The sequence below is a fragment of the Pezoporus occidentalis genome, unplaced genomic scaffold, assembly GCF_034315485.1.
Source record: "Pezoporus occidentalis ecotype Australia unplaced genomic scaffold, CSIRO_AGI_Poc_V1 ctg24, whole genome shotgun sequence".
Taxonomy (NCBI): domain Eukaryota; kingdom Metazoa; phylum Chordata; class Aves; order Psittaciformes; family Psittacidae; genus Pezoporus; species Pezoporus occidentalis.
Window position 1 is genome coordinate 7,353,054 of NW_026914285.1, and position 25,857 is coordinate 7,378,910.

Consider the following 25,857-nt stretch of genomic DNA (forward strand, 5'->3'; position numbering starts at 1 on the left):
ACTCCTTCCCCTTGCTTTCCGGGTGCCGGTGCTGCCGCCATGTTGTGACACCAGCCAGAGGCGTTCCGTGGGGGTTGCGCCATGGCGGAGGTGGGAGGCATCGTGGCTGATGCTTCCCGGTTAAGGCACAGGGTGTTCCCCGGGCAAGGGGACGCCGAGCCTCGGCCTCCTCGTCCCCCCCTGTGTGGGCACGTTGTCCGCAACCAGCCTGTGGATGGCGGCGGCCATCCGGAGAAATCGTGCAGCACCTATCCCTCGCTGTATCCGCGGCGGGCGGGGTGCTCGCCTCAGCCGGGTCTCGGCCCTCGGCTCTTGCACGGGTTGTGCGGGACGGCCCCTGCTCTTCCTGAGGAGATCGTGGCTTCTGGCCGGGACGGGCGAAACAATGTGGGCTCGTCACCAGTTCTGAATAGTAGAGTCTTTCATGTGTTGGGCTGTTTGAGTTCGGTTCGCCTGTGCTGGGGACAGCATCAGAAGTTGGTCGAACCGGTCTCAGTGGCCACTGTTGGCTAGAAGAAAAGATACGAGCTTGGTGGAAGATGGCAGAAAATCGGTGGTATTTTAAAGGCAGCCTCCCCAAGTACAAGTGCTGGGACCTGGAGGGACTCTTCAGCCTTCCCACCACACCAGGAGGCACAGACTATGCTGCAGCATCCCCCCAATCCCTGCCAGCCGGCTGGAGGTCTGCCTAGGAGAAGATGCCGGGGGCTGGCTGGTGTCCTGCATCCTCTCACTGTGGCTGCACAGCGAAATCTCCCATGGGAATAAAAATCACAGAATGGTTTGGGTTGGAGGGACGTTAAAGCTCATCCAGTTCCAACCCTGTGCCACGGGCAGGGACACCTTCCACCATACCAGGTTGCTCCAAGCCCCATCCAGCCTGGCCTTGTACACTGCCAGGGATGGAGCAGCCACAGCTTCTGTGGGCAACCTGTGACAGTGCCTCACCACCCTCATAGGGGGGAGTTTCTTCCTAATATCTAATCACATCACTTGTGCTGTTCTCAATCTGTTCTGACTCCCCAAAGTCACACCAGAATTACTGGTAGGAAGGAAAACTAAATTTACAACTGCTATCTCCATTTTTTTTTCTTTCTGATACAACCCCCCTCCCCCTCAGTTTCCATTGATTGGCATATCGAGTAATTGTTAAAGGCTGAGAAATAGGTACAGGTTGAACTTCCATACATGGAGAATGAAACCTTTGTGTATATAAATATTAACTGCTATAAATATATAATCAAATGCTCTACAGTGTTAAGTGTGAGTATCTTACACTGGGATTTAAAACAGATTCACAAAATCACGTAATTGTTTCTGCAGAGTGATGCTTAATGTACCACTGTATGTAGTTCACAGGCAGGTAAAAGAAACCTGTGCCAACAGAGCTAGTAACATTCACAACAATTGTGGAACAGGTTGCCCAGAGAAGATGTGGCAGCCTGGCAGCGTTCAAGGTCAGGTTATACGGGGCTTGGGGCAACCTGGTCTAGTGGAAGGTGTCCCTGACCATGGCAGGGGGTTTGGAACAAGATGATCTTTAAGCGTCCTTCCACCCCAAACCATTCTACAATTCTGTGAGTCTAAGATATGTTTTATACGAACAGGGGAGTTGAAAAGATCACTGCAGCATTGGTGCTGTGGTTTTCTGCTGCACATGTAGTTGAGAGGAGGATTTTTTTCCTGATTGCAGCAAAATCTCTGCAGTGCTTAATTGGACACAGGAGTAAAAGGTCTTCTGCGTCAGTTTTACTCACAACACTACAGTGGCAAAACTAAAAAACTGTAGTTTGCAGTGTTTAAAAGCCCATGGAATTATTAATCATAAGGTTTCTTCCCAACATTCTCATTTACTAGTGCAGGTGTGAATTTTGCACAGTAGCAGCAGCCAGACTGCTGTCAGAGCAATGTGAAAGTACTGTGCTATTCAGCACATTGTTTACTAGAGGGCAGCAGAGCCTCAGTGAATTCGCTGAAGCTCATTTAGGTTTGATGAGAGCGTTGACAATATTCAGAAATCAGTAACTTGTGTGTGCCAGCTCTGGTTTTTATTTACAATAGTATTCTGTGCACGATTAGTGACTAGCCAGTTTGTGAAGGCAAGGTTAGTGTTCTTGGAGGCACTTGGAGCATGGGATGCCTGGGGGAGACAGTAAGAATGGTTTGCCTGTGTCTGTATTACATTCCAGGCATGTAACGTGCCTAGAACACCACCACCCCACTGTCACCAATCTCTGTCAGCCCAGCTCCTGCTCCTGTCATGACAGTTGTGAGAGGTATCACCAGAAATATTTATGATGTGGGAAGAAGGCTTGCAATTTGTTGCCCAGGTGCTGACAAAGGAAATAAGGCCTTTACAACAGCTGATTTAATAGTTGTCTGGTTGAGTTAAACCGAGTTCAATCTTCAGCCTTCAAACACTCATGTGCTTAAATCTGTTAATTTGCAGTTGCAAATAAACTCCGTTAATTCAGTAGTTACCACATGGTTGAGTTGAGTGGGAGAACTCACAGTCATGGAAGGTGTGCATGTATTTAAGTGTTCTGGAAGATTAAGTTTTGCTTCCTGGCGAAACTGCTGTGACATTGATTGCAGTTACAAAAGAAGTCCCTCTTTAAAGTTGTTGAAGCAACCTCATTGGTTCCTCAAAATCTTGATAGCCATTCCCTTCAGTACACATATTTTATCACAATTTCATGTAATTCTTTGCTGGCAATGACAGACTGTTAGGACTTAGTATTCCAAGGCCTGTATTGTACTGTATGGATGGTTCCTGGTCTTATTTGTACCTCACAGAATGCAAATGCTGCAGAAATGGGCAAGGAGCAGACTGTGTGCTACATCAATAGTCCCAGCATATGTTTCCCTCAATGCATCTAAAAATTGTTTGCTACATGTCTGCCAGAAGCCTCGCCTCCCTTATCAGACAAGTTATTGAATGGGATTTTTCTGCTTTCTTGTAGAGGAGAACATTGACAGAGCTTGCCATTATCAAAGAAGGTGAAGTCAAGCTCCTGGCATTTGGGGGGGAAATTGCAGGTGTCAGCACACTTCATGTGCAAGGGACAGGCATTTCCCTGGGAACACCTTTGTGAGCATGGTGTCTCACCTGTCAGGTGGCCTCCTGCCCAGTGCTTTCCCATGCTTTGCCATGGCTTGGCAAAGAACACAGCTTCCTGGTCATCCTCTAAACATGCCTTTACTGGGTGCTGAGGTTGGAGGGTGTCTGCATAGCCTGTCCCTGCTTTCACAAGAGGCTGTGTCACACAGCCCCAGTAGAGGCTTCCCAGCTCTGACCAAGTACCAGAGGGTAAGGACACCTCTGCACTCCTAGTTTGAGTAACCTGTAACCACCTCACACACATTGAACCTGCCAGCAGTGGGCTGTATCAACAGGTGCATGGCCAGTAGGTGGAAGGAAGGGATTATTTTCCTTGTCCCAGCACTTACTAGACTCCATACAGAGTACTGCAGGCAGTTCTGCCCCTCCCAGTGCAAGAAAGATATGGATCAACCGAAGCAGTCCGGTGGAGAGGCATCAAGATGGTCAGTCCGTGGCTGGTGCATGTGACATTGAGAACAGTGTGAGGGATCTGGGCTTGTTCAGCCTGAAGAAGAGGAGGCTGGGGTCCATCCATGGAAAAAAGTTTCCCCAAGAGGACAGGCAGGCAGTGGAGCAGGTTGCCCAATGAGGTTGTGCAGGCTCCATCCTTGGGTTTTGGCACCTGACTGCAGAACCCCCTGAGAAGCCTGATCCCAGAGTTGGCTCTCCTTGGGGCAGGTGGTTGCACTGGACACCTCCTGAGCTGCCAGCTAACCGCAGTGACTCTCTGGGAGGCTCAGGTTCCTTTACAACTGGAGATAACATGGTTATGTCTTTTTCTGTCTGAGGTGCAACCTTAGAACAAAACTTGTCTGTAGATATCAATTCTTAGCGTACAATATATAGAAAGAATTTGTATCAATGCTTTCTAAAACAGTCATTTCACATTTTCTTTGTTCTTTAAGAAGGCATTTACTGAATCAGTCTGAGTCTGTCTGTCTTAAAACACCTCCTTGTAGAGTGCTATCACAGAACTGTTCATCGCCTAACAGCTCCTCCTGGCCAAACGAGACAGACTTAAAGAAGTCTTGTCAGTCTCTTAGCAGTCTAACATGCCTCTGACTACTGAATATGTCAAATAACTCAGTAGATGAATGTTACAATATAGCTCTTGTTATCTGAGGTTGAGGAAACATCAGAGTACAGCAGGCTGGGAAAGTGTTCCATGATACTAGAGACGTTTTCCACACTGTATGACTTCAGCAAAGAATAGCCATTGAAAAGAGAGGTATCCAGAAAAGAAATATGTGCAAGCATTTGCCTGTCTTTGTTGTGCATTGCGAGTGAGTTTTCTTTTTCATTGTTGCTGCTGCTGTAGATGGTTACACTCTGCTCTGGAAACAGTCCCTTGACCTTTTTTACCCGCAACTTTCGAAGTCCCCAAATGGCCAAGTATTCCGTTGGGAGAGGAGTGGTGCCACAGAAGGACAGCTTCAAATCCCACACCCTTGTGAAGTTGAGAAGCATCTCCAGCACAGAGGTGTCTGTGAACCAAATGGTGAGGTGGCTCTTGTAGGTAGTTTTTTCCATGGTAGAAGGCAGCACTGTTTTGCAATTGCACATCAAGTTTGCCAGGCAGTAGTCGCAGTCATGGATATCCACCGAGCAGCTGCAGTTGCGAATTGTGTTTTCCTTGGTGAAAATTAGCGTATGGTTCTTCTGACTTCTCACAAAACTGCCTGTGATGCGTATGCCAAGGAAGCCAGCCAAAAGGAGAGCCAGCCAAAAGGAGAGAGCAGAGAAGGCTATTGGCTTCATTAGTACTGGTGCCAGGTTGCCAAGTGTCTCCTCTTACTCAGTGATTTATACCACTTGGCTTTACCTACTGAAGAAAAACAATGTCTTTATTATACTGAAGACCACTCAACGGTTAATATCACTTTGCTTTTCACACTTACTCACTATCTCATCTGTTCAGAACCATATTGCAGTTTTGCAGGTTGCCCTGCATTAGAGGGGAAGCATAGATACACTGATTCAGAAAAATTGTGACTCATGTTTGGGATTCTTCCTTCACTCTTCTTTTGCTCTAAATAGTTTCATATGCTTATAGGGCAGCTTGGACACCGTCTTCTCTATCCAGGCACCTCCTAAGCCTGCCCCATGTGAATGTAAGAGCAGGACTCCTCTTCCTCATTTCTCCTTTCTGCTTTCTCTTTGTCTGCTTCCCAACAGCAGATAGAGGTGGCAAATGATCCTGTTCTCCACTTCACCAAATGAGGCAGTCTGAGGGGGACTAAAGACGTGTTTTTTGTTTTACACCTGAATTGCTAAGTAAGGGCTGTGCCAACCTTCCCTTTAAACTGAGTGTGGGATATGCTAGGCAAAGGGAAAGAAAGAAAGAAAGGGTGGTTAAACTATATAAAGTGTAACATGTTGGAAAGTTTGTCTGATTTGACTGTAACTGTTTTGAAGCACCAAGAGACATTAGTGTCAAATTCCTACCAAAGTTGTCAAGTCCTAGTGAAGGTAGCAGTAAGGGCATGCAGTAAGCAGAATTTAGTCCTTAGCATGTGAAAAAATTGGTCCATGTACAGAATGCATATCTCCTCACCTCAGAAAACATGGCAATACACCTGCAGTTTTGGAGAAACATACCAGACAAACAGGACAATAATAGCATTTAGAATAAAAACAGAAATTGGTTTTGTCTGTTATTCAATCTCCCGTCATTACACAATGGAATCTTCTGCTATAAACTTCATGGTCATTTAAGAGACACTTAAAGGAGAGTGTCTTTAGGAGCACACTGAAGTTCTCTTGGTCATTAGCACTATTGTATGCATGGTAGTTTACCAGGTATGTGATTTAGATCTTAATGTTTTAAGCTCAGTTCCTGATGAAAATTCAAGTGAGAGTGTCTTTTGACTAATACTAAATTTAAAAAAAAACACAAAACTGCATCATGACAGAATAGTTTGTATCCTACTTTCCACATTTCTTACTTAGAGAGGGTATAGTCCTCTAGTCTACCTTTTTTCTTTGAAGTCTTCTGTGAGTGTATCTGTATAAACTGTGATGGCTTGTAAATGACCAGAGCCTTGCCATCCTTGGAATAAGGAAGAAAAGCGAAAGTTATATGCACATGCGAGAAAAATCTGCACATAAGCAATGGTAGACTTTGGGCCAGACATTGCCACCGAATCCTTTCCAGGAATGAGATCTTTAGCTTGTGATAGGTAGTTACAGCAAAACATCATCTCACTGCTTAACAGCTTCAAAAAGTAATCAAGTTATCAAGAGGTAATAGGAAAATGATGGGAGAAAAAAAGATGGTGCTGTTGAACTACTGCATAAATCACTTGTTTGCTGACACTTGCCTGTTGTTTGCAGTTCAGATCCCACCATTTCAGAAAAGATACCACAGGACTGGAGTTCAGAGAAGAGCAACAAGAGTGATGAGACATTGAAGGGCATGCCTGTAAGTAAGGTGGGACTGCATAAGTTAGAGCTTTAAGTGGGCCAAGAGGTGGTTGAGGCAGGATGTAGTGGTGATCTATTAAAGCACAAATAACACGGAGATGATGCGGAAAGATCAGTTTTTCACTGCTTGTCCCAAGAACAAGAGCAAGACATCTCAAATAAAACCAGTAGGGTCACACCTGACTTGCAGATCCTTAGCAAAAGACGTTGAGGGTGCAGAAGGTTTTCACCAACTCGAGGCAGGACTGGTTAAGCTCAGTGAGAAGTCCACTGTGATGATCATGTACATAGGCACCACACCTACATACAGAAGACCCTGTGCTCAAAATAGTTGGAGGCAAAGAAAGCTAGAGCAGTACGTATCACTTGTTCTTGTCCTATTGAAAATCTCTCCTACATGCTTACAGCTGCACATAGAGGTGGCTGCTCAACAGATGGCTATTTGGTCTGGCAGATTATGATTGTTCTTATGCGAGACCCATGTAATGTAAATGTAAACAAACTCACTCAAACATGATTTAATTCTGTATGTACTCCCTGAATTTGGTATGTTGTTTTCTTAAATGAAGGATACAGACATTTTAATGCTTAAATATTTAATCCATGTAGTGGAACATACCAGAAATACCAGTCCGACTCTTAGCTAATGTTTAACTTCAAAGATCAGACACATCCAAGCTGTAGCTGTTCTGGTATCATTAATTCTAGATTAATTTGGCCTCCAGTATCTAAGCATCTAATCATGCATCACCATGAAAATCCTACTACTAAACCTCCACACCATGCTTATTTTCTCAGCCATTAAGCATGGCTAACAGTTTTGATAAATCAGAAATCCGTAATATCACCACTATTACACATCTCAGTGGTATTATTTGGGTTTATCTGGTGTGGAGGTAATATTTGCAAGAAGAATTCCTAGGTAATGTTAACAATATGAGTCTGAACTAAAGGAAAGAAATTTTAATTGAAGACCCAACACTTCCGCATTTCAAACTCGCACATGCATCAAAAGGGGTGATACTGCTTTTTCCACATAACATGTGAAGAATTAATAGTCATAAAAACATTAGAATAAAATACTTTGATGCTTCCTCATTAGTTTTAACTCCTGTTTCCTTTGCTTTCTTTCAGTGCCTGAAGAGTAGAGAACCTTTAGTTCTCCCTTATCTTGCAGCCAGCCAAAGAAAATTCCTTTTCAAGTTTAGCTGATAGCATTAGGGTTCCATCTGTAAAATCCAAACAAAACTCTAAATACTGGCATTCCAGGAAATGTTATCTCCAGAAATACTTGCTATCCTCTTCTGCTCCCTGCAATGCAGAAACATTCCTATAAACTCAGTTCTTAGTATTTCGTTTCTGGGTGGCTTCGGTGAGTGATATGCAAGCAATGAAATACATGTTGCAGGTTGTTTCTCCATGAAGTGTCAAAGTCACCTGCAATGCACCTTTACTTAAGTTGCTAATTATCTACAGAAAAACGTTCATTATGTGTCTCTTAATCGAATTACTTTGCTGTCTGCACTGGTTAAGTCTTGGAAAAAGGTTGGCTTTAATTTTGGAGGTGGAGGGAGCTGCCTGCAAGGAAGAAATGAGCTAAAGCATAGATAAAACTTAACTGCGCTGGCTTGATGGTTCCAAGTTGTATCTTTTTGAATGATACCAGAAATTGTTGAACTTGTTCATTAACCAGTTGCAGTAAACTGACTTGTAAGTACATTTTGATTAAAACACAGAATGTCTCTGTAGCCTAAATGTGGTATTCACTATAGGAGTCTTGTGCTATTGCTGAAAGTTTTGTTTAAACTTTCGAGTAAAAGAATCTGCCAGGCTGCAAGATGACTGCCAGCAGAAGTAATACCAGCTTGGGTTAATTAGAATTAGAAGTGGGAAAAAAACAAGAGGCAAGTAAAACTAGTATTGCCCCACAGGTCTTTTCTTATGCCAGCTTTTTCTTATGCCTGAGTAAGCAGTCACTCAGCTTCACTGAGCAGTGGTAAAGTACCACCACTACATGGGAAGTAATGATAGTTGACGCAGTTTTCCTCCAAACAACTGACACTGTTTCCTCAGTGACTAGATTCCAGTTAGAGCATTAAAACACCTCAGAACAGTTTTCCTTGTAGATTCCTTTAGAAAAGTCTTTGTTGACATTGAGGGGAAGCTCTTGAATCACCCCAAATTGGAGGACTTTTTGTTATAACCAGCTCTGTTTAGCTGAATAGTTGGAGAACAGGGAATAATGGTCAGCTCTAAGCACGAAAGCTAACCAGCTCTTTAACACCTAAGTAAGTCTGTAGTAAAGCATTTCTAGGAGTACCTGGACACGGTACCTAAACCCCAGAGCACAGACTCAGCAGATGCAGGTGGGTGAGGAAGAAACAGCAGCAGCAGCCTTGATGGTGGAATAGGGAGGTATCTGTGGGCAAAGGAGGCAGCTATAGAGGGGGGGGAAAGATGGTGATAAGGGGCTGGGTGGAGGAGAGACAAGTGCAGGCCAGAGATGGGATGGAAGAATGGAGGAGGAGGAAGGAGTAGGAAGCCTTTCTTAACAAGTCAGGAAGCTCTTTAATAGGGCAGAACATACAGAAAAAGTGAACTGATGTTCTGTGGCAGTTTTTTTGATGACTTTACAAGCATGTCTTGACAGAAAGTAAAAGAGAGGAACAGCATTTCTCTAGGAGAGCCACCCATTCTGCTTCTGCTTTGGCTTCTGATTTGTGTGTTTTATAGCCAGTCCAATATTTGTTGTTCAGTAATGAGTTGTTCCTTCCCTGCAAAACTGGAGAGAAGCTGGATCACAGCAGCTGCCTTGGGAGTCCTTCCAGTCTGCAATGTTGGCTTGGGGAGGGGTAAGGCAGCCACTGCTTTGGAGCTGGGATCTCTGCAATAGGGAGGGGAGAAGAGAAGCTGCATTCCCTGCCTAGCAGCAAACAGAAATCCCAATGATTTTGGGTAAATTTTGCTTGCTTCCAGTAAGAATAGCCTGCTTCTGAAACAGTTTTGAGTGATCTAAATCTGGCAAACTATTTGTTCATTTCTTTCCTGAATGGGGGACTTTTCATGTGGAAATCACACTAGACATAGGAACCAGCAGAAAATTTTTCCAGTTTGATTGCTTCAGCCATGCATGTTTTTAGATGTGTATCCTCTTTCCAACACTGAAACCCCTGTTTTATTATATTTTATACCCAAAGTTTTCTAGCACATGATTCCAGCCATGCTCCTTTTTTCTTCACAAGTTTCAATAGCTAAAGGAGATTTTCAAAGATTATTCAGTAATAGTGCCATTTCAGGTTTCTGAATTTGCTTTGATCATTCCACTAATTTTTTTTTTTTCCTAATTACAGATCTGTGTATTAAGAAAATTGCAAAAAAGCAATAAAAAGCCTTTGGCTGTTGTGTGAGAATGCTACTGTCTCAAGGAAAGTTAATCCTATTCAATGGAAGTCCAAAGCCTATATAATTAATTTCTTCACAGGGTGCTTTCTTCCATTCTTTATTCAGAAAAAAACCTAATTAAAACCCGTCATTGATCACTTGTGTTAACATGTGCCTATGTGAAAGTGCTGTATTAAGCAAAGAGGAGCTTAAATCCATATAATCTTGTGCAGCTTGAGTAATGTACACAGAATGAATACCAAAACCACCCAATTTAGATCAAAATAACATGAAAGGCTGGGCAACGGCAAAAGCATTTAGAACTATGAAGACTGCCTCTTTCTTTTCCTCTTTCTATGCAGGTATGGGAGGGATGTGTAAAAAAAAGTAGATTGCATTTCAGAGTGAAGGTGTCAGCAAGGACATAGGTACAGTTACTCACCTGCCACTCTGGAACCTCAAAAAGAAGGCAGGGGGAGGAGTGCAGACAAGCTCCTGTTACTCTAAGGAGCAAAGCATGCTCCAGGCGTACCTCATCTGTGTACTCTTTTGGTGATGTTTAATGTTGGTCTAACCTGTAAAATGTCTGTTGAAGAAGGGGCTTTTGAAGACTGCACAGGGCTACTGGTGAGTATCTGTGCTGTGTTCTCATTGTAACTAACTGGAGGTTTTAAAGGGTACTTTCTTCAGCATTTGAAAGAGTAAACTGTAATAACGTCTCTGGTATGCAAACAGGTATGCACATGAGAAAGGGTGAGGATAGCTTTTAACATCTACTGAACTAAACAGGTGTTAAAATACAAGATTACAGGAAAATGTAAAGAAAGAGTTATGTAAAATGCAGTCAGTTCCTTCACAGCCTGAATCTTCCCTGCAGAACCGCTGACCAGAAAGCCCTGGGGAGGCTCAGGCCTTGAGGGAAACAAAATGCTGGATTTGACCTTTTTCCTCTGTGGGAGTTTTAGGAGTTAAGTGGGCTGATGGCAGAGAGAGAAGTATTTTGTTTTCAATCTCTGTTTAAACAATTACCATATTTATTTAGTTACTCCACAAATACAGGAAAATAACTTGGTGATAAAAACTGATGTTCTACAGACTTCCAGGCTGCAGCGTGATCCCTTCTTGTTGTCAATAACTTGAAAATTGTATTTTCATTTGCTTGTGCAGCAAAAGCCTGGCCTGCTGTCATTAGGCTGAGCAGCCAGTGCTGTAGTCATGATGCTGTCAAGTGTAGCAGAACAAATTCTTTCACAGAAGTGATAAAAATGCAAGACAAAATAGGCAGTTCTGTTGTGTTGAGCTTTAAAAACACACCGAACCTCGAAAATGTTCCCTTGTGGATATTTTGGTATTGAGGTGAGCACAGCCTCAGGGACAGAGAGTTCATCTAAAAACTTCTCCGCAGAATGGTAAAGCCTGTCTGTCCCATGCAAAGCTTCTGTCCATACCAGAGGCAAATGTTACAGTGGGGAAGGTTGTAACTGCAGGGAGGCAGATTAATAGGAGAAAATGCAAGGAAAAGGGCAAAGTCCTGTTCTCCCAAAGAACCGGGAGTGGTTATACCTCCCTTCTAATGCTGGATGAAGCACGGCCTTGGCAGGTCACAGCCTGATTATTCCAAATCTTGAGAGAGGAGAAAGGATGCATGTGTACAGCCTTCATTTTCACGCCCTGCTTCATGTGTGCAGTCTGCACTTTTCCTAATAAAGAGCAGGGGACCAGGATGAGTGTTAGGATTTGCTTTGCTGGAACAGGCCTGGAGCTATTCCAGCGTGGAGATGTGCACAGTACATGCTGTCCGGGAAGGCTGACCCACACTGCTCTGGGTATTCACCTTCAAATTGCACCAGGACAAGCATTTACGTAAGTGACAAGTGAAAAGAAAGCAGTATAAAGCTTTACCAGTTTGAGAGGAGAGCACTCTTGTGCTCAGCTTTACAAAGCAGCAGCAGATCAAACATGCTTTACCCACTCAAGCACTATAGACAGCATTTGTCATTACATCTGTGTACCTGGGTTGAAACCAATGGTATAAATCTGATCTAATGAAATGAAATATCAGAATTTTATTTGTAGCAGTGCCAGTATGGCACCGTGCCTCCATCCTGCCTGCTAGCACAACCTATGACTACAAGACCCAGGTTTCTATTCAGTGGTTATGAAGTGCTTTAAGAGTCTCAGAAGGAAGGCACTATAGAAAAAACAGTTTCTTCCTGCTACTGTTTAACCAGGCAGCTATTCCAGTCTGTTGACTGATATTTCTCTGCCATGCCTTCTGCAGCTTTCAAATAATGGGGCCACTGGTGGCTTGAACTCTTGTCCTGAATCTTTATGAGACAGTCCTGTATCAAAAGGTGTCAGGAATACATAATCATGTCCTGGCTTTGTGTTAAAGAGAAACCCTGGGGTACACAGTTATATATACATAGTAAAAAGATTTTACTTCTACTCTAAATGATAGATTAGTACTTTTCAACAAATTCCTTGTTTGCTTATTGAATGATGTAGCCTTTTGCTTTCCATTAGGCTCATTTTATTTCTTTTTGTAAAACAGAAGCCTTAGCAAATACAATTTACTTCAGTACCAGTGCTGACTCTGAATGCACTGAATGTATGTAAGCTACAGTTTTATGGGGATTGTGCTTCCTGTGATTTAGAGTCTGAGTACTAAAAAAAGAAAAAGTGCATATACATGTATAAAGTGTGAATCTGTATGCTCATGAATGCACTAGCACATCACATTACAAGTAAGGCTTGCAATTTTAAGGTATGCACAATCAAATCCCTGTTTGTTCATCTGTCCTTAGAAAGGGACACCTTCTGGGAAATCAGGTGTCCCAAGGATGGGTGGTCAGCACTGCCTGAAAACTGGAGTTACCCTTGGCAGCACAAGCTGAGCACTTGAACACACGAGGAACTAAGATTAATTTTAAATCCACTTTTTAAAATTCTAATATTTTCATGTCAAACCTGCTACTCCCTGGAGCAAGGGTGTTTACACTGAGTGAACTTTAGGAAAGAAAGCTGGACTGCAACTTTTTGTTACTATTTCTCTTTCTAACCTGACCTGGACAAAAGTTCAAGTTAAGCATTAGACTAAATTAAAGATTTGCCAAGCCCAAACCGTAATGCTTACTTCATGAATGAGAATGGTATAAAATGCATATTTTAACACTTCATTTTCTATTGTTCAAATCCTAAATTAAGAAAAAAAAATGTGTGTGGGTTAAGGTACATGATAGAAAGCTGTCATGAAATGTTAATGGTCACTAAGCATCTGGAGACTGAGACTCTGGAGTAGGACTTCCTGGTATCTCAGCTCATGTTCACTCACTCGCGTAGTGGATGTTGTCACTGCTATTGCAACTCCAGAGCTATATAGAGATGGTTTATTTCCTTTGTTTTGTCCTTACTGTATCACTGGCTTTCTTTATAAACGAAATGGCAGAATAAAACACAAGTCTAAACAACAGGTAAATTAAATGCCATAATTAAGCACAGGTCCTAGCTTCTCTTTACCCAGTCCTCCTATTCCAGTGCTCTTCTGCAGTTTTAACTGAATAAAATGACTCAACTCCTGTCAGCTGGAATAACTCCTGCCAACACTCCTGTCACCTTTAAAGATGTGCCTGAAGAAGTATTAGCAAAATGGAACAAAATCATTCCCCTGTTCTTCATGGTTATTATTCATAGAGCTATTAATTATTACCTAAGGCACACAGATACAGCGCATAAACAGTTGCAACATATGAAAGACAAACTTTGCAGAATCTGTTACTTCACCGTGATTACAAAACAACAAATGTGAAAAAAAAAACAAATGCAAAACCTGCTGGGACAGAATTACTGGCAAGGAAATGATTGTGCTGGAAGAGAAATGGCCTTATTCCTAATAATACAAGTTATTAAACGTTCCTCTGTCATTTACCCCTCTTTTTAGAGCTGAAACAAAGTGACTTACTCGTTCTCCGGATGCCAGTGGATGGGTTTGTCACCGCCCGGCTTCCCGCTTGGCCGAGCTTGCTGAGGCAAGGATGCTCGGCTGTGGCTGGGAGCAGGGTCAGCCTGCGAGGCAGGCGGCAGTGCCGGCTCTCCCACTCGCTGCTGTTCGTTTATATTTTCGCTGGCTGGCAACCCATGCCGTTCCCCTGACTACCTGGAGAGCAGTCCAAGGTCTGCCCCTATCCTTAATGCCATCGCAGCAGGATCCCTACCTGTCTATAACCTCTGCTCCCTTGCCGTCGGGTGTGCTGTCCTACACAAAAGGCTCGCCTGGCAATGCTTAGAGGTGACTGACAGCCTCCCTGCTTGCTCTAGAAGGGGAGCTGGGATGTATCCAGGCAGAGGGAGCTGGTGTTCACGGGGCGGTGGCCAGCCTCGGCACAGGCAGGGAGTTGGGACCTCTAGCGTGCTGTGCTCTCCTCCCAGCACGGCGCTGGCCCTCCCCTTGGGGAGCTCCGTGACCGTCCCCTTGGGACATATGCTGCCCTGCCCGCTTTCCAGGGACTTTGTGTGTAGGCTTAGAACAACAAAACCCCACGTCCAGTTGGAAAGCCTGCTCGCCCAACTGGAAAGAGGAACTCAAAAATTTCAGGCACAACTTAGCAGAGGCACATTCTGGCTCTCAACCACAACTTAAACTCTCTAGATGCTTCTCTATGACCCAGTCTGGGAAACAACATCTTTGTAACATGTTTTACAATGCTGTTACCATAGGAGTACCTACTGAAAGCTCCGATACCAGGCTAGCCTGAATAACCAGGGGGATTGTTTGTAAGGACAGGCCAGTCATAAGCAGCTTCACAAGGAAATGCAGTAGGAATATCTTAAAAAGTAAGAATTGCTGCGATTCAAATGAAAAGATATTTTCTGCTTTATCAAAAACAGTGCCTGGCCTTTACATGCCCAAGATCTCTTTGGGAACTACTGATGCTGTTACCTCAGAAAGGGCATTTGGCCAGGAGTTAGTGTCATTTAAGTTCAGTTCAGATTTGGGCATTTTATTATCACTGAAACCAATGGAAGTTAGACACTAAAATGCTGCTGTGATTGAAGCCCTGCCTACTCATTTATGAGACTTATTGCTTATGCAAATATAAAGGAAAACATCTAACTGATTGTACTACCAATATTTCAGGCAAGATGTCTGGGTTATGAACATGGGATTTCTGACTGCACTTTTTCCTGGAAGAGCTCTGTGTGAGAGAATTCAGCCCACTCTTGCCCCTATTCAGAACTGAAGGAGCAGTATTTCTCTCTGCCCATCAGAAGTTCATTCAGAAGCCTGAATTCCCAAGATGCCCGTTCAGCTCCTGAAAGAGAGGTGCTCTGGGGAGCCCTCTTTTGTAAGAAATGCATGGGCTGTGCATCAGGCAAACATGAGAAGCACACAGGATCTGTTTGCTAGAGTACTTCTCTGTTGTTAATGTTACACTATAAGAGATACTTTGCCTTACTTGTGTCTTGCATAAGTTAGTGATGAATTTATCTCTATATCCACTAAGCAGAAAGTCTGTTTATTTCAGGATAAACTCTACTTTAAGCCTTCTTGGATGCATCTATTAGGGGAAGACCATCATTTGCTCCAAACCATCCTTAGCTTCATGTTTTCCTAACATGTCTTTATTTCTGGTAATTTCAGTTTTCTTCTTGGCTGTTGGGTCTTGTCAAGTAATTTAAGAGAGGGTCTGCCTGGCAGCCAGCCCAGTAGCCCAGCTGTGGAAACTGAGTGAACATGGGTTTGACACCTGTATGCACTTCCACTGCAAGAAGCTGTTACCAACAGGTTCGGAGCAACTCTGACTGGACATCCTCAAAAACAAGCATTGTCATTCAACAGTCCAAAACATAAGAAAAGGGTAAACCAATAACACATCTTCCTTAACCAGACTGTAATCTTTTCTTGCAAAATATTATCAGGCAGAAGCAATACAAAAGAAAATGTTAGGTATTAAGGCTGGCTCATCTTTCCTTTGTGCAGGGCTGAGGTCCCTCTGAGTGACAGCCCTGCCCTTGAGCATACCAACTCATCCCCCCAGTTTGGTTTGTTTTATATTGAATTGTTCAGCCCAGTCTTTGAGCTCAGCACAGTGTTTGCCTCACGTTGCTGTATAGCTTCAGCTCTAGAAAAACTCAAAGCATTTGAACAACACTGATAGCTTCAGCTTTATGCTGAACATGCTGACAGTTCCTATGAAGTGAGATTTCAGTACCTGGCTGTAGCTACACAGGGGAGGCAGCCTTCAAAGTCTGTGGTTTTCCTCAAAAGACTCTTTTCCCAGCTTCTTACCTAGCAGGGGGAGAGGGCGGTGGAGATGGTGTCTGCAGTTCTGCTTGGTGCAAGGCTGCCATCCTGTGGCACTCAGCCTGTCCGTGGGCACAAGCCAAGTCTCAAACATCTACTAGTACCAGTTATTAATATATGAACTGGAGTAATACCTGGGCGCAGCTAACATCATACTGCTATATATACAAGCTGCAGCACAAACGGAGAGGAGCCCCTGCCTTGAAGGGTCCAGAAAGAAACAGGAAGCCAGAAGCAGAGCTTCTGAAGTCACACATGGGGATGGGGTGGGAGAAACCAGTGGGCTCTGTCATTTAAATGACAGCACCTTTTCCTTCCTGTCTGCCTGGAGTATAATCCGTGCTGACAAGCCTTTCCTGGCTTTTCCAAGTCTCCCTATTCCAACTGAGTCTCTGAACTATGTGAAAACTACAAAACCCCAACTGGTGAAGAGTTCACTGTTTCAGTTGTAGCTTCCTTCCTCACAGAGGCTGCTCACGGCACTGTGCTCCAGCTGTGGGTGAGTTAGCTGACTCTCCTGGACACATTAAGCACTGAAACCCAGGAAGGCAGAGCTCGAAGAGGTCTGAAACCTTGTATAGTACATTCCCTAAGCTGGAAGATGCTCCATAAGCAACTTCAGACCATCTTTTAAATCTTCACTGAAAAAGATCCCAATGCCTTCCAGTTTAACTCATTTCAGTACTTAATCAGACTTAGCATTAGGAAACATTCCTGAGCATATAACCTGCAAATAAAGTAAACTGGTTTTCCTCTCACTCTTAGTGGTACACGTATTTTAAAAATATATTATTAAATGGTCATTTTGAGTCTTCCATTTTCTAGAACAAACAGCTCTGTCACCTGTGCTCCTAAGCCAAGTTTGTGGTTTGACTTTGCCAAGATGAGAGCTGAAATCCAGCCCACTCTTAAAGCCTTCCTTAAGCCTTTTCCTTCTGACTCACTGCATCTAGTGGGGTCACTGCAGCAGGAGTGTGCCCTCTTTTCTACCTGTGGTAGCTGTCTGCTCAGCCGAATTGCTACCACAAGCAATCAGCAATCTCCGCAGCACCGTAGTCCATTAGCTGGAAATTTCTTCTTCTCTTAATTGGTAAATTACTTCCCTGAAGACCAGACTCTGCAATATGCTAGGCAGCCCCATCCCTGTCATTTCAGCTCTCACAACACTGCAGGATCTCTGACAGGTTCAGAGCCAGGCTGAGGGATGGATATGAGCCTTGCCTGGTTTCAGCTGTGTTTCATGGGCTCATAAGTGAGCCAAGTGGCTTTTATCCAGCACTGCTCCTGCTTATGTCCACGTCTCAGTATGTCATCATGGGGAATGGTAACATGTTCCCATTTGTGTGTAAAGTGGACAGCCGCAAAAGCAGTTGCATAAGATGATTGATGCCTTTTGCCATTTGTCTTTAAAGGAAATTAATCCACCTGTTAGCTCTTCTGTGTATGTGCATATGTGCACATATACATAGCTTCTTGAATCATGAAATTATTCTGAGTTTCAGTGCTCCTTCAGGAAGAATGTGAAGGTTAGAGACTGGGATGTTTTTTTCCCTTGTTCTAGGCATTGTTCTTCTGTAAGTGTGAAGAGAAACCCTATAATGCATCAGAAATTCTACAGCCTCAGGTGAATAAAAATAAGCAGCAATTTGGCAAGAGGCTAAGGAGTGGACAGGTTTTATGGAACAGAGTATACATGCCACAGTGTGGCTTAGTATAATATCTCATATGCTGACATAAAGTAAGAATAAACACATTATATATATATACATGTTACAGTAGTATTAAAACCATGTGAATTGATTGATGATTGAATGTGATAAATTGATGCTTACTTCTGAGTTGCTCAGGGTTAACTGTTAGGGTTGGTAGTCACTGTTCAGTATCATCCATAAGGTGAACTGGATGTTTTGTCCTGTTGCCAAGGGATAGCATTTCTAAACAAACACCAAAGAACCTCACTTCCACACTTGGCAGCAACCAGTGCTCATCTGAACCTACAGGCCAAGAACTGTGTACACATAAATGAGATTCTCTCCATCTAAAGCTTGAGGAACCTGATGGAAAACAAGGAAAGAAGCTAGCTGTACTGATAGCCAGATTATTTCAGAGGACGTAACTTTGGTTGTGTTCCTTCTCAGAAGGAAGCCAAAGAAATGTGCCTAGCCCAAAATGTGGAGCCCACCTGACACAGTATTTTTTCTCGAGCATAGCCATGTCTGCTCCTACTGCTCTACGTACAGTACAAGCAGTTTTATGGCAAATAAAATCTCAACAGAAATAAATCTACTCCTGTTGAAAGCAGTTGCTTTGAAGACCTTTGTCGTGGTTTAAACCCAGTCAGGTAACTCGTTCACTCACTTCCCCCCTTCTTTTCCTCCCCCTACTCCCGGAGGGACGGAGAGGAGAATCGAAAAGAATGCAACTCCCACGGGTTGAGATAAGAACAGTTTAGTAACTAAGGTATAACACAAATCACTACTGCTACCACCAATGATAATAATGATAAAGGAAATAACAAGGGAAGAGAATACAACACCTCACCACCAGCTGACCGATAACTTGCCCCCCCAGCCCCAACCAAGCACCGACCGATACCTCCTCCAACCCTGCAGTCTCCCAGCCCTTCCGGCTAACTCCCAGTTACATCCTGGGCATGACGTGCTGTGGTATGGAATACCTCTTTGGTCAGTTTGGGTCAGGTCTCTGCTTCCTCCCAGCTTCCCTTCCTCCCTGGCAGAGCATGAGGCTCACAAAGTCCTTGGCCAAACCAAAACATCGCTATCAGCTCTGTTCGCAGGCTGAAAGTCAAAACACTGCACTGCACCAGCTACCAAGAAGGAGAAACATGACTGCTACTGCTGAACCCAGGACAACCTTATACTGACTTCATCAAGTCCAACAGGTGATTTTGAGGAGTGTAATCCTGTACTTAACTGTATTTTCTCATTGCATGCCATAGAAAAAAAATTTAATTTTATTTTAATGTTGCTTGAAAAAGCTGAGCAGAATGGGCCTCACCCATAATGAGCAGGCATTATTCTGCTGCACTAATATGGGGCATATGCTGCACTAATATGGCACTAATATGTAGGCCTGGGCTTACATTACACAGAGTGACTGCAATATTATTTTGTTTAGGAGCTATACGTCATGACTTTCTTGTTGGCCTGGAGTTAGTCATGTCCAACAACATCTAGAGGAACTGTGCCATCAGTTATGGATGTAATTTTTACTGTGGAGACAGTCATCTGCTAACAGCTAAAACATCCAGCTGATTTCATGTGTGGCACCATTCAGGTGCTTGGTTGTTATGCCTAGATTTCAGCTGGCATGTGGCTCTACTGATCACGGCTTTGTGTCTGGGTGGAGATTCTCAGTAAAGCTCAGCTCTCCCCATCTCCCTCTGAATGCAGCATGGATGCATTTCCCCCGAATGCATTTTAGAGATCATTAAGATAAGGTTGGTGGTGTTCAGTGATGTGCTAGGCCAACTGTGCCATTTCTCCACGTCCTTTGGCCACAACAATCTGTCACTGGAGCCACTGATTTCTGATGGCAAGAGAGGGACTGGGCCCTGCTGTTCCTCAGGGAGATGCAACCTATGGCAGGTCCATGAAAACACCAGTGTATGCTTGAGGTACAGGCTGAATTTCCCACCCCACAGACTTCTCCCTTTCATTCCTCTTCCTCTGGTGCACCAGCTACTCCCTCAGGCAGCCTCTGAGTCAATTCTACAGCAATAAAAATAGCAAATAACAAACCACGTCTCATAATCCACAGCCTGTTTGATCTCTAGGAAGGCACACTACCAGCTTATCTTCACTGTCTAAAAGCACCAACAGGGCAGGAGAAGCTCCCGCATGCAGGCCCATCTCTGCCATCGTCCTCAGGCTGCAGAGAGGTTACACAGCCACTGTGCCAGGCTCTGTTGGGGGACATGAGGTGGGAGGAGGGGGGCATAGGGCAGAAAGTGTGCTGCCAAATTCCAGCTTGGGGCTGGCTTTTGTTTTGCAGTCTCAAAGTGAGGGCAGTGGGAGCTTGTGCCTCTCTGTAAAATGCTACCTAGTCATAGAATCTCATCATCACAGAATGGTTTGGGCTGGAAGGGGTCATGAAGCTCATCCAATTCCAACCCCCTGCCATGGGCAAGGACACCTTCCACTAGCCCAGGCTGCTCAAAGCCCCATCCAGCCTGACCTTGAACACTGCCAGGGATGAGGCAGCCACAGCTTCTGTGGGCAACCTGTGCCAGTGCCTCACCACCCTCACAGGGAAGAATTTCTTTCTTATATTTAACCTAAAATCAGTGTGGGGTTTGAAAAACCTGCTAGTGGCAGACATTGGGAAGATCTGAGCAGCAAATTAAGGAATTAATGTCAGCAGAGGGATTTCCAGTGCTGTAGGCGGGATTTATGTTTTATATAAACAAAACAGATGTGAGAGCAAAGCTGAGTGGGCGGGGGAAAGCAATCAGAAAATTCGGTTTGCCAAAAGCATCCAGGCTGCTGTTTTCAGAGGGACAGACTGCGTGTCTGTGTGTCTGTCTGTCTATGTGTCTGTGTCTGTGTGTGTGTATGCTGTCTGTGCGGTAAGGTAGCGGCCGGCTGCCACCTGGGGGCGCTGTTGCCCTTCCAGCCGGCAGTAGCTTCTGGACGCGGTGGGCCCTCAGCGCCCTCCCGCCCGTGCCGACAGGAGGCGCCGGCAAGCCCCGCTCCCGCCCGCGAGCTGCCCGCCCCGCGGAGAGCGAGCGCCGCCTGGCGGCTTGGCGGGGCTGGGGCACAGCGGGAGTGGGGTCATTCGCGGGAGTGCGAGCAAGCTGTCGCGATAAGGACCTGTCCCCCACCTCTGACCTCCTCCAGGGAGAGGAGCTCTCCCTTCCCAGTATTGATCTGGTTGTGTTACAGATTTCATCTCTCCAGCTTAATGAGCCATTTGAGGCAGCGAGCCTTGGGCAGCAGCGCTGCTGCATCATTCACGGTGCAGAAACCCCGCAGGCTGTGGAGAATGTGTGAATTTGTGGCATGGCTGCCCCAGACCGGAGGGAGGGAGACCCTCAGCAGCAGCAGTGCAGATCCAGCAGCGCTGCTCTCCTCCAGCTCAGCCCCTGGACCAGGGGCACACATAGATGGCTGGTAGAAGCCAGAGACAGCTGGAGTCTTCCTCCGTTTGGCTGTGCCTGGGGTTTCCCTTCAGCCCCTGCTGTTGTCCCCAGGCAGCTCCAGTTCCTGCTGCAGGCAGCTCTGGGACTCAGCTCTCTGTCATCACAAACTGGGAGGCACTGGAGAGGCCTGTGTCGATGAGAATGGCTGCTCGAGGAGCCCAGGGCGACTGCTGCCCTTCTGCGGATCAGATCCCTGCCAGAGCCTCTCTGGGCATGGAGGAAGAGGGCAGAACACAGGGGTAATCACTGCTGATGCACTCTGGGGAGCTTTGGGCACAGGCTACTGAGCCACTGGTGTCTGTAGCTGTCCCAGCTCTGGCAGGGGTGCCTTGCCTGGGATTGGATGTGCCTATTCTGAGCTAAATGCCGCCAGGGGTTCCTGAACAATACCTGTCTCCATGTGTCCAGCTGCCATTCGCACAGCTGAGGCCAGAGTGGCTGGTGGAACCTTGGTACCCTGTTTCGAACCACTCAGGTGTGCATCATGTTGACCACTGGGGTTCACTGCTGATCATGTATCTTTTCCTTCCTTGTTTTTCCCAAGGAACAGGGACCAGCTTATATATTAGGTCTGGGGAAAGGTGTTTGTTACGGGAGGGTAGGAAGGAGGGAATCCTGTTACCTGTCTCTTTGCTGTAGCTTTTGGAATTGCTCTCCTAAGACTCTGGTTCAGGGAAGATGCTTGCTTGGTTTGTATGCTTGAAAGTAACATGGAATGTAAATAAAAGCTGGATTTATGTTAAGGATGCAATGGAAGGGTGTTATGTCTTGATGAGGAAAACAAAGAAGAAAGTGCTTAAGACTCAGTGGTTTCAGTGGGAGTTAAGAAGTTGGCTTAAGCAAAAGCAAGATATTCTTGACTGCATTTTGACCATATGCTCATGGGAAAATTCATGGCCCCTCAGAGACAGGGATGGTAGGAGAAAGCAAATAGTTTTCCTTCCCATTAAAATCCCTTACAAAAAAATCTGATCAAAGCCAGGCTTAAAGACCAAAACTGTGTCACTCGTACATACATTTGCCTGACATTTTTTTGAGACCGTTTCTGCTCATCCTGTCTCAATTTTCCTAAAGTGCCCTAAATTCACCTTTAGAGTAATAAATCTCATTACTGCTGATCTGAGTTTCCTTTTAGGACATTTCTGTGTTTGAAGTGGAACACTGGAAACAATTGTATCTTTACTGCTGATCGGTGTCTAATCATTTTTAAATGTTGATGCAGTACATTTGCACTGAGTATCATGCAAGATTTCTGTAACGTGTCCTTCCCTTTGTGTCACACCTTTATCTCATTACCCAAGGTAGGAATGGCACATTTATTTCTTGCTAAAAGTGCCTCTTGTTTCCTATGTAAAATGTCCCTATTTAGGATCCTCCAGATTAATTGCTTTTCTCCTTTTCCCATACTCACTGACCATCACAAAACAAGGCACCGTCCTGTGAAAAGGATAGCTCCTTACACAAAATAAAGGAAAGAAGCCTTACAGTAGAGCCTTTAATACGCCAGCCCTAGAGAAAAATTTGTTCAGACCTCATTCAGGGCTGTGTATCAGATGAGTCGAGTGAGGATGAATGAACTCAGTACCAGCAATCTTCCACTTAATCCTTATCCTTTTACAGAAGGCAAAAGGGCTTTCGTTAACTTTGTGTAATCAGGCTTTGAAAGAGCAGACAGAGGAGAGAGGTGCGAAGCATTCAGTGAAGCAGAGCCTCTGGCAGTCATCATCTCTTCTGATCTCTGTCTGCTCCTACAACATATCCATACCCATGTCCATTCTGCTCCACATCCATCAGCGAACACTGGAGGCAAAGGCTTGAAGCTTGTTCTTAGTTTAAGTGTCATTTTTACCAGATGTGCCCATTTTTATACACTTAGAGTAACAGACTTGGGTCTATTACTATTTATTGGATCCCACTTGTGCTTCCAGCATTAATACCCAGCTAAATAACAATTTTGATCAGCAGGCTAGTTTTCCCCTCAGCACTCCTAATAACCCTCCTGCCTACCAGGCTTCTGGTATAAATCCACCCAGGACAAAAAATAAGGTGCTCAAATACAGACTGAGGATGTGAAAACTAATGTGTTCCGTAGAGCAGGTGGATCTTCACAGAGCAGGAAGCTTTCTGTCTAAAGGGACATCACCTCTGTGCTTTACTCAGGGAAGTCAGAGGGCAACAGCTGATCAGTTCTAGAGAACCATTCATTTTACAGAATTAAGAAACCACAGTAAAGGAATACAGACACTTTAAAAACATGGGATTTTATTCATGTAGTCTGTTGAGAGTAAAATCACTAAAAAGTCCTCCACTAAAAACATCTCAAGACTAAGCATGACACTTTATTACAATTACAGGTATCAAGTGTGGAGACTCCTAATGCTGTTGCTACTCTACTGTCATATCAATACTTTGAATTTCATATAGCCTTCATCAGCTCAGTTATTAACATGAAAATGACTTTTCCATTTCATTCCTTCTGATAAATTTAAAGTTTTATTGAAGGTTTTTTTTTTCTTTCTAGGATGAAATCTCTTCCCTATTTACTTGGCATGGGTGGATCCAAATGCAGTAGTAAGAATTGTCTCAAAACCAGTAAATTCTGGGGATTGGAGAAGAAGTGTAGGATGGTGCTCATATTTGGTATTTCTTTCAAATTATTTCCTAGGAAGTATATACATAGCTATATTCATATAAATCTCTTTAAGTTGGTTTATATTGTCTTAGATTATCATCCTTTGGGAGGCAACAGCCCTTTACATTTTTACTTGGCAAGCTCTGTTTAAAGGTGATTCCTTTAGCTAAAGTTTACTGTCCTGATAGTTATTTTGCCATGAGATGGTATACTGCCCCTAAGCATGTCTGAAGTTATTTCTCTGAAATCACGGAAATCTATTTAACTTCATACTGTGAAGTCTGCAGAGGTTTGGGCTTCTTGCGGTTTGAGGTCATCGTGGAGCACATATTTCATTGTCTTACCCTTTTCTGGTTGAATCTTCCTGAGTGTCTGCCATGGCTAAACTCCCCTGGGGGCTCTGCACTTTGATTTCCCCTCACCAGCGCTTCTGGTGTCTCCAGCAAAATGATGCCTGGACAATGGGGCACCAAATGGGAGATTTTACAGGGATGTCTGGGGTGTTACAGAGCATGAGAAAAGAGCCTAGGGAATGGGGTCCATCATCACAAGGAAAACAACTACTTTTCTCTCAGGGTGAAGTATATCTCATGGTCTAAAGGCCAGTGAGCCATCCTGGGCATTGCAGGACCTCAGGGACAGCAAAGGGAAAAAGAGAAAGGGGAGACAAATAAGTATCTGAGGGACCTGCAGGCAGTGTTGACCCTCTGCAGACAGCAGGTACAAATGACCATCGAGTGAGCCCTTTCTTTTGAGAGAAAGGTGCTGTCTGCCTGACAGCAGCTGTGTCCTTGGTGAGGTAGAGCAGGATGGAGTTGAAGGAGTCAGCGTGGTTGAGTTGCCTTATGTTGACAACACAGGAGGAAGGAGAACAGGAATACTGTGGTGCAGGGTTTATCTGATACAATTAAATTGGCCAACGTGCAAGTGTCAGGACAGCCTGTTTTGGCATGGTGCAAATGCAAATAGGATTGCTCAAGTCAAGTGCATAAAGCTTGTCTTTCAGACATACCTTGTCAGCACATGTTACTGGCAGACTTGGGCAGGCTGGCTGTGGTGAATCGCATCCCATCCCAAACCCAAAACTCCTTCAGCGTGTAGGAAGCTTGGGTGCCTAGCTGAGCAGTGTGAATTTTATGTTAGGACCCAGGCATCTAAGGGTTTGGTGTTGAGTTGATGGATGTCATAGCCCTGAAGGATTTGGCCTCTGGCATCTAGATGGGTAATGTTTCTTCATTCTGTGTGCTGGAAATAGTTACTGCTTAGCTTGAGAGCTGAGATCACAAGCCATACTTGTGGCTGGAAGCTGAATCGTACAATATTTTTATATGGCTTTGGAATAAGGCTTAATAACTCTTCAAGATGTATACCAGTAGATGCAGCTTTTAATAATATCACTTTCAAGAGAACTTCTTTTACCAGTGGATATTCTTACAAGTGTTAAAGTCACAGGATTAAATCCTGCTTTACTTGAGTTGGTGAGAACTTAACCCACAAAGAGATTTAAAGCCAGTTCAGTAATAGACTAGAAGGTATATCAGGACACAGAAAAGTGTGCTAGTGCTTCCAGTGAGTCATATAATTGATAGTTACCATGAAGCTCAACAATTATCTAAAATGCTACCCTGAAAAAATGAACATTTGGAAAGGTGCCAGATTGCCAACTCTAATGTTTATGATGAGACAATGCAGGCGATGCTTTCTTTTAGAAAGTGAGTACAATGAGAAACAAATGACAAAAGCATTTGATTTTATGTGTGTGGTCTTCATCAAATTAGCAAAAAGTCCTTGGAGGGCAGGATAAGAGTTTGCAGGCATCATTAAAGAAATTTACTTTTAAGGGACCTTGAAAG

General features: G+C 44.3%; 1 protein-coding gene across 4 annotated transcripts; it reads right to left on the reverse strand.

Moving 5' to 3' along the window:
• Positions 1–2,350: 2,350 nt before the first annotated feature.
• On the reverse strand, positions 2,351–14,291 carry EPCIP (exosomal polycystin 1 interacting protein). 4 transcript variants are annotated; one of them, XM_062622220.1, is made up of 3 exons: positions 13,869–14,291; positions 6,424–6,472; positions 2,351–4,928 (listed from the first exon to the last, which is right to left on the reverse strand). In XM_062622220.1, the coding sequence occupies exon 3, from the start codon at positions 4,859–4,861 to the stop codon at positions 4,187–4,189; it is 675 nt and encodes a 224-aa protein (XP_062478204.1). In that variant the 5' UTR covers positions 4,862–4,928; positions 6,424–6,472; positions 13,869–14,291; the 3' UTR covers positions 2,351–4,186. The 4 variants fall into 4 exon arrangements, with proteins under 4 accessions (XP_062478204.1, XP_062478205.1, XP_062478203.1 ...); XM_062622221.1 differs by lacking the exon at positions 6,424–6,472 and having other exon boundaries at positions 2,351–4,925; XM_062622219.1 differs by lacking the exon at positions 6,424–6,472 and having other exon boundaries at positions 2,351–5,679.
• Positions 14,292–25,857: the final 11,566 nt, after the last annotated feature.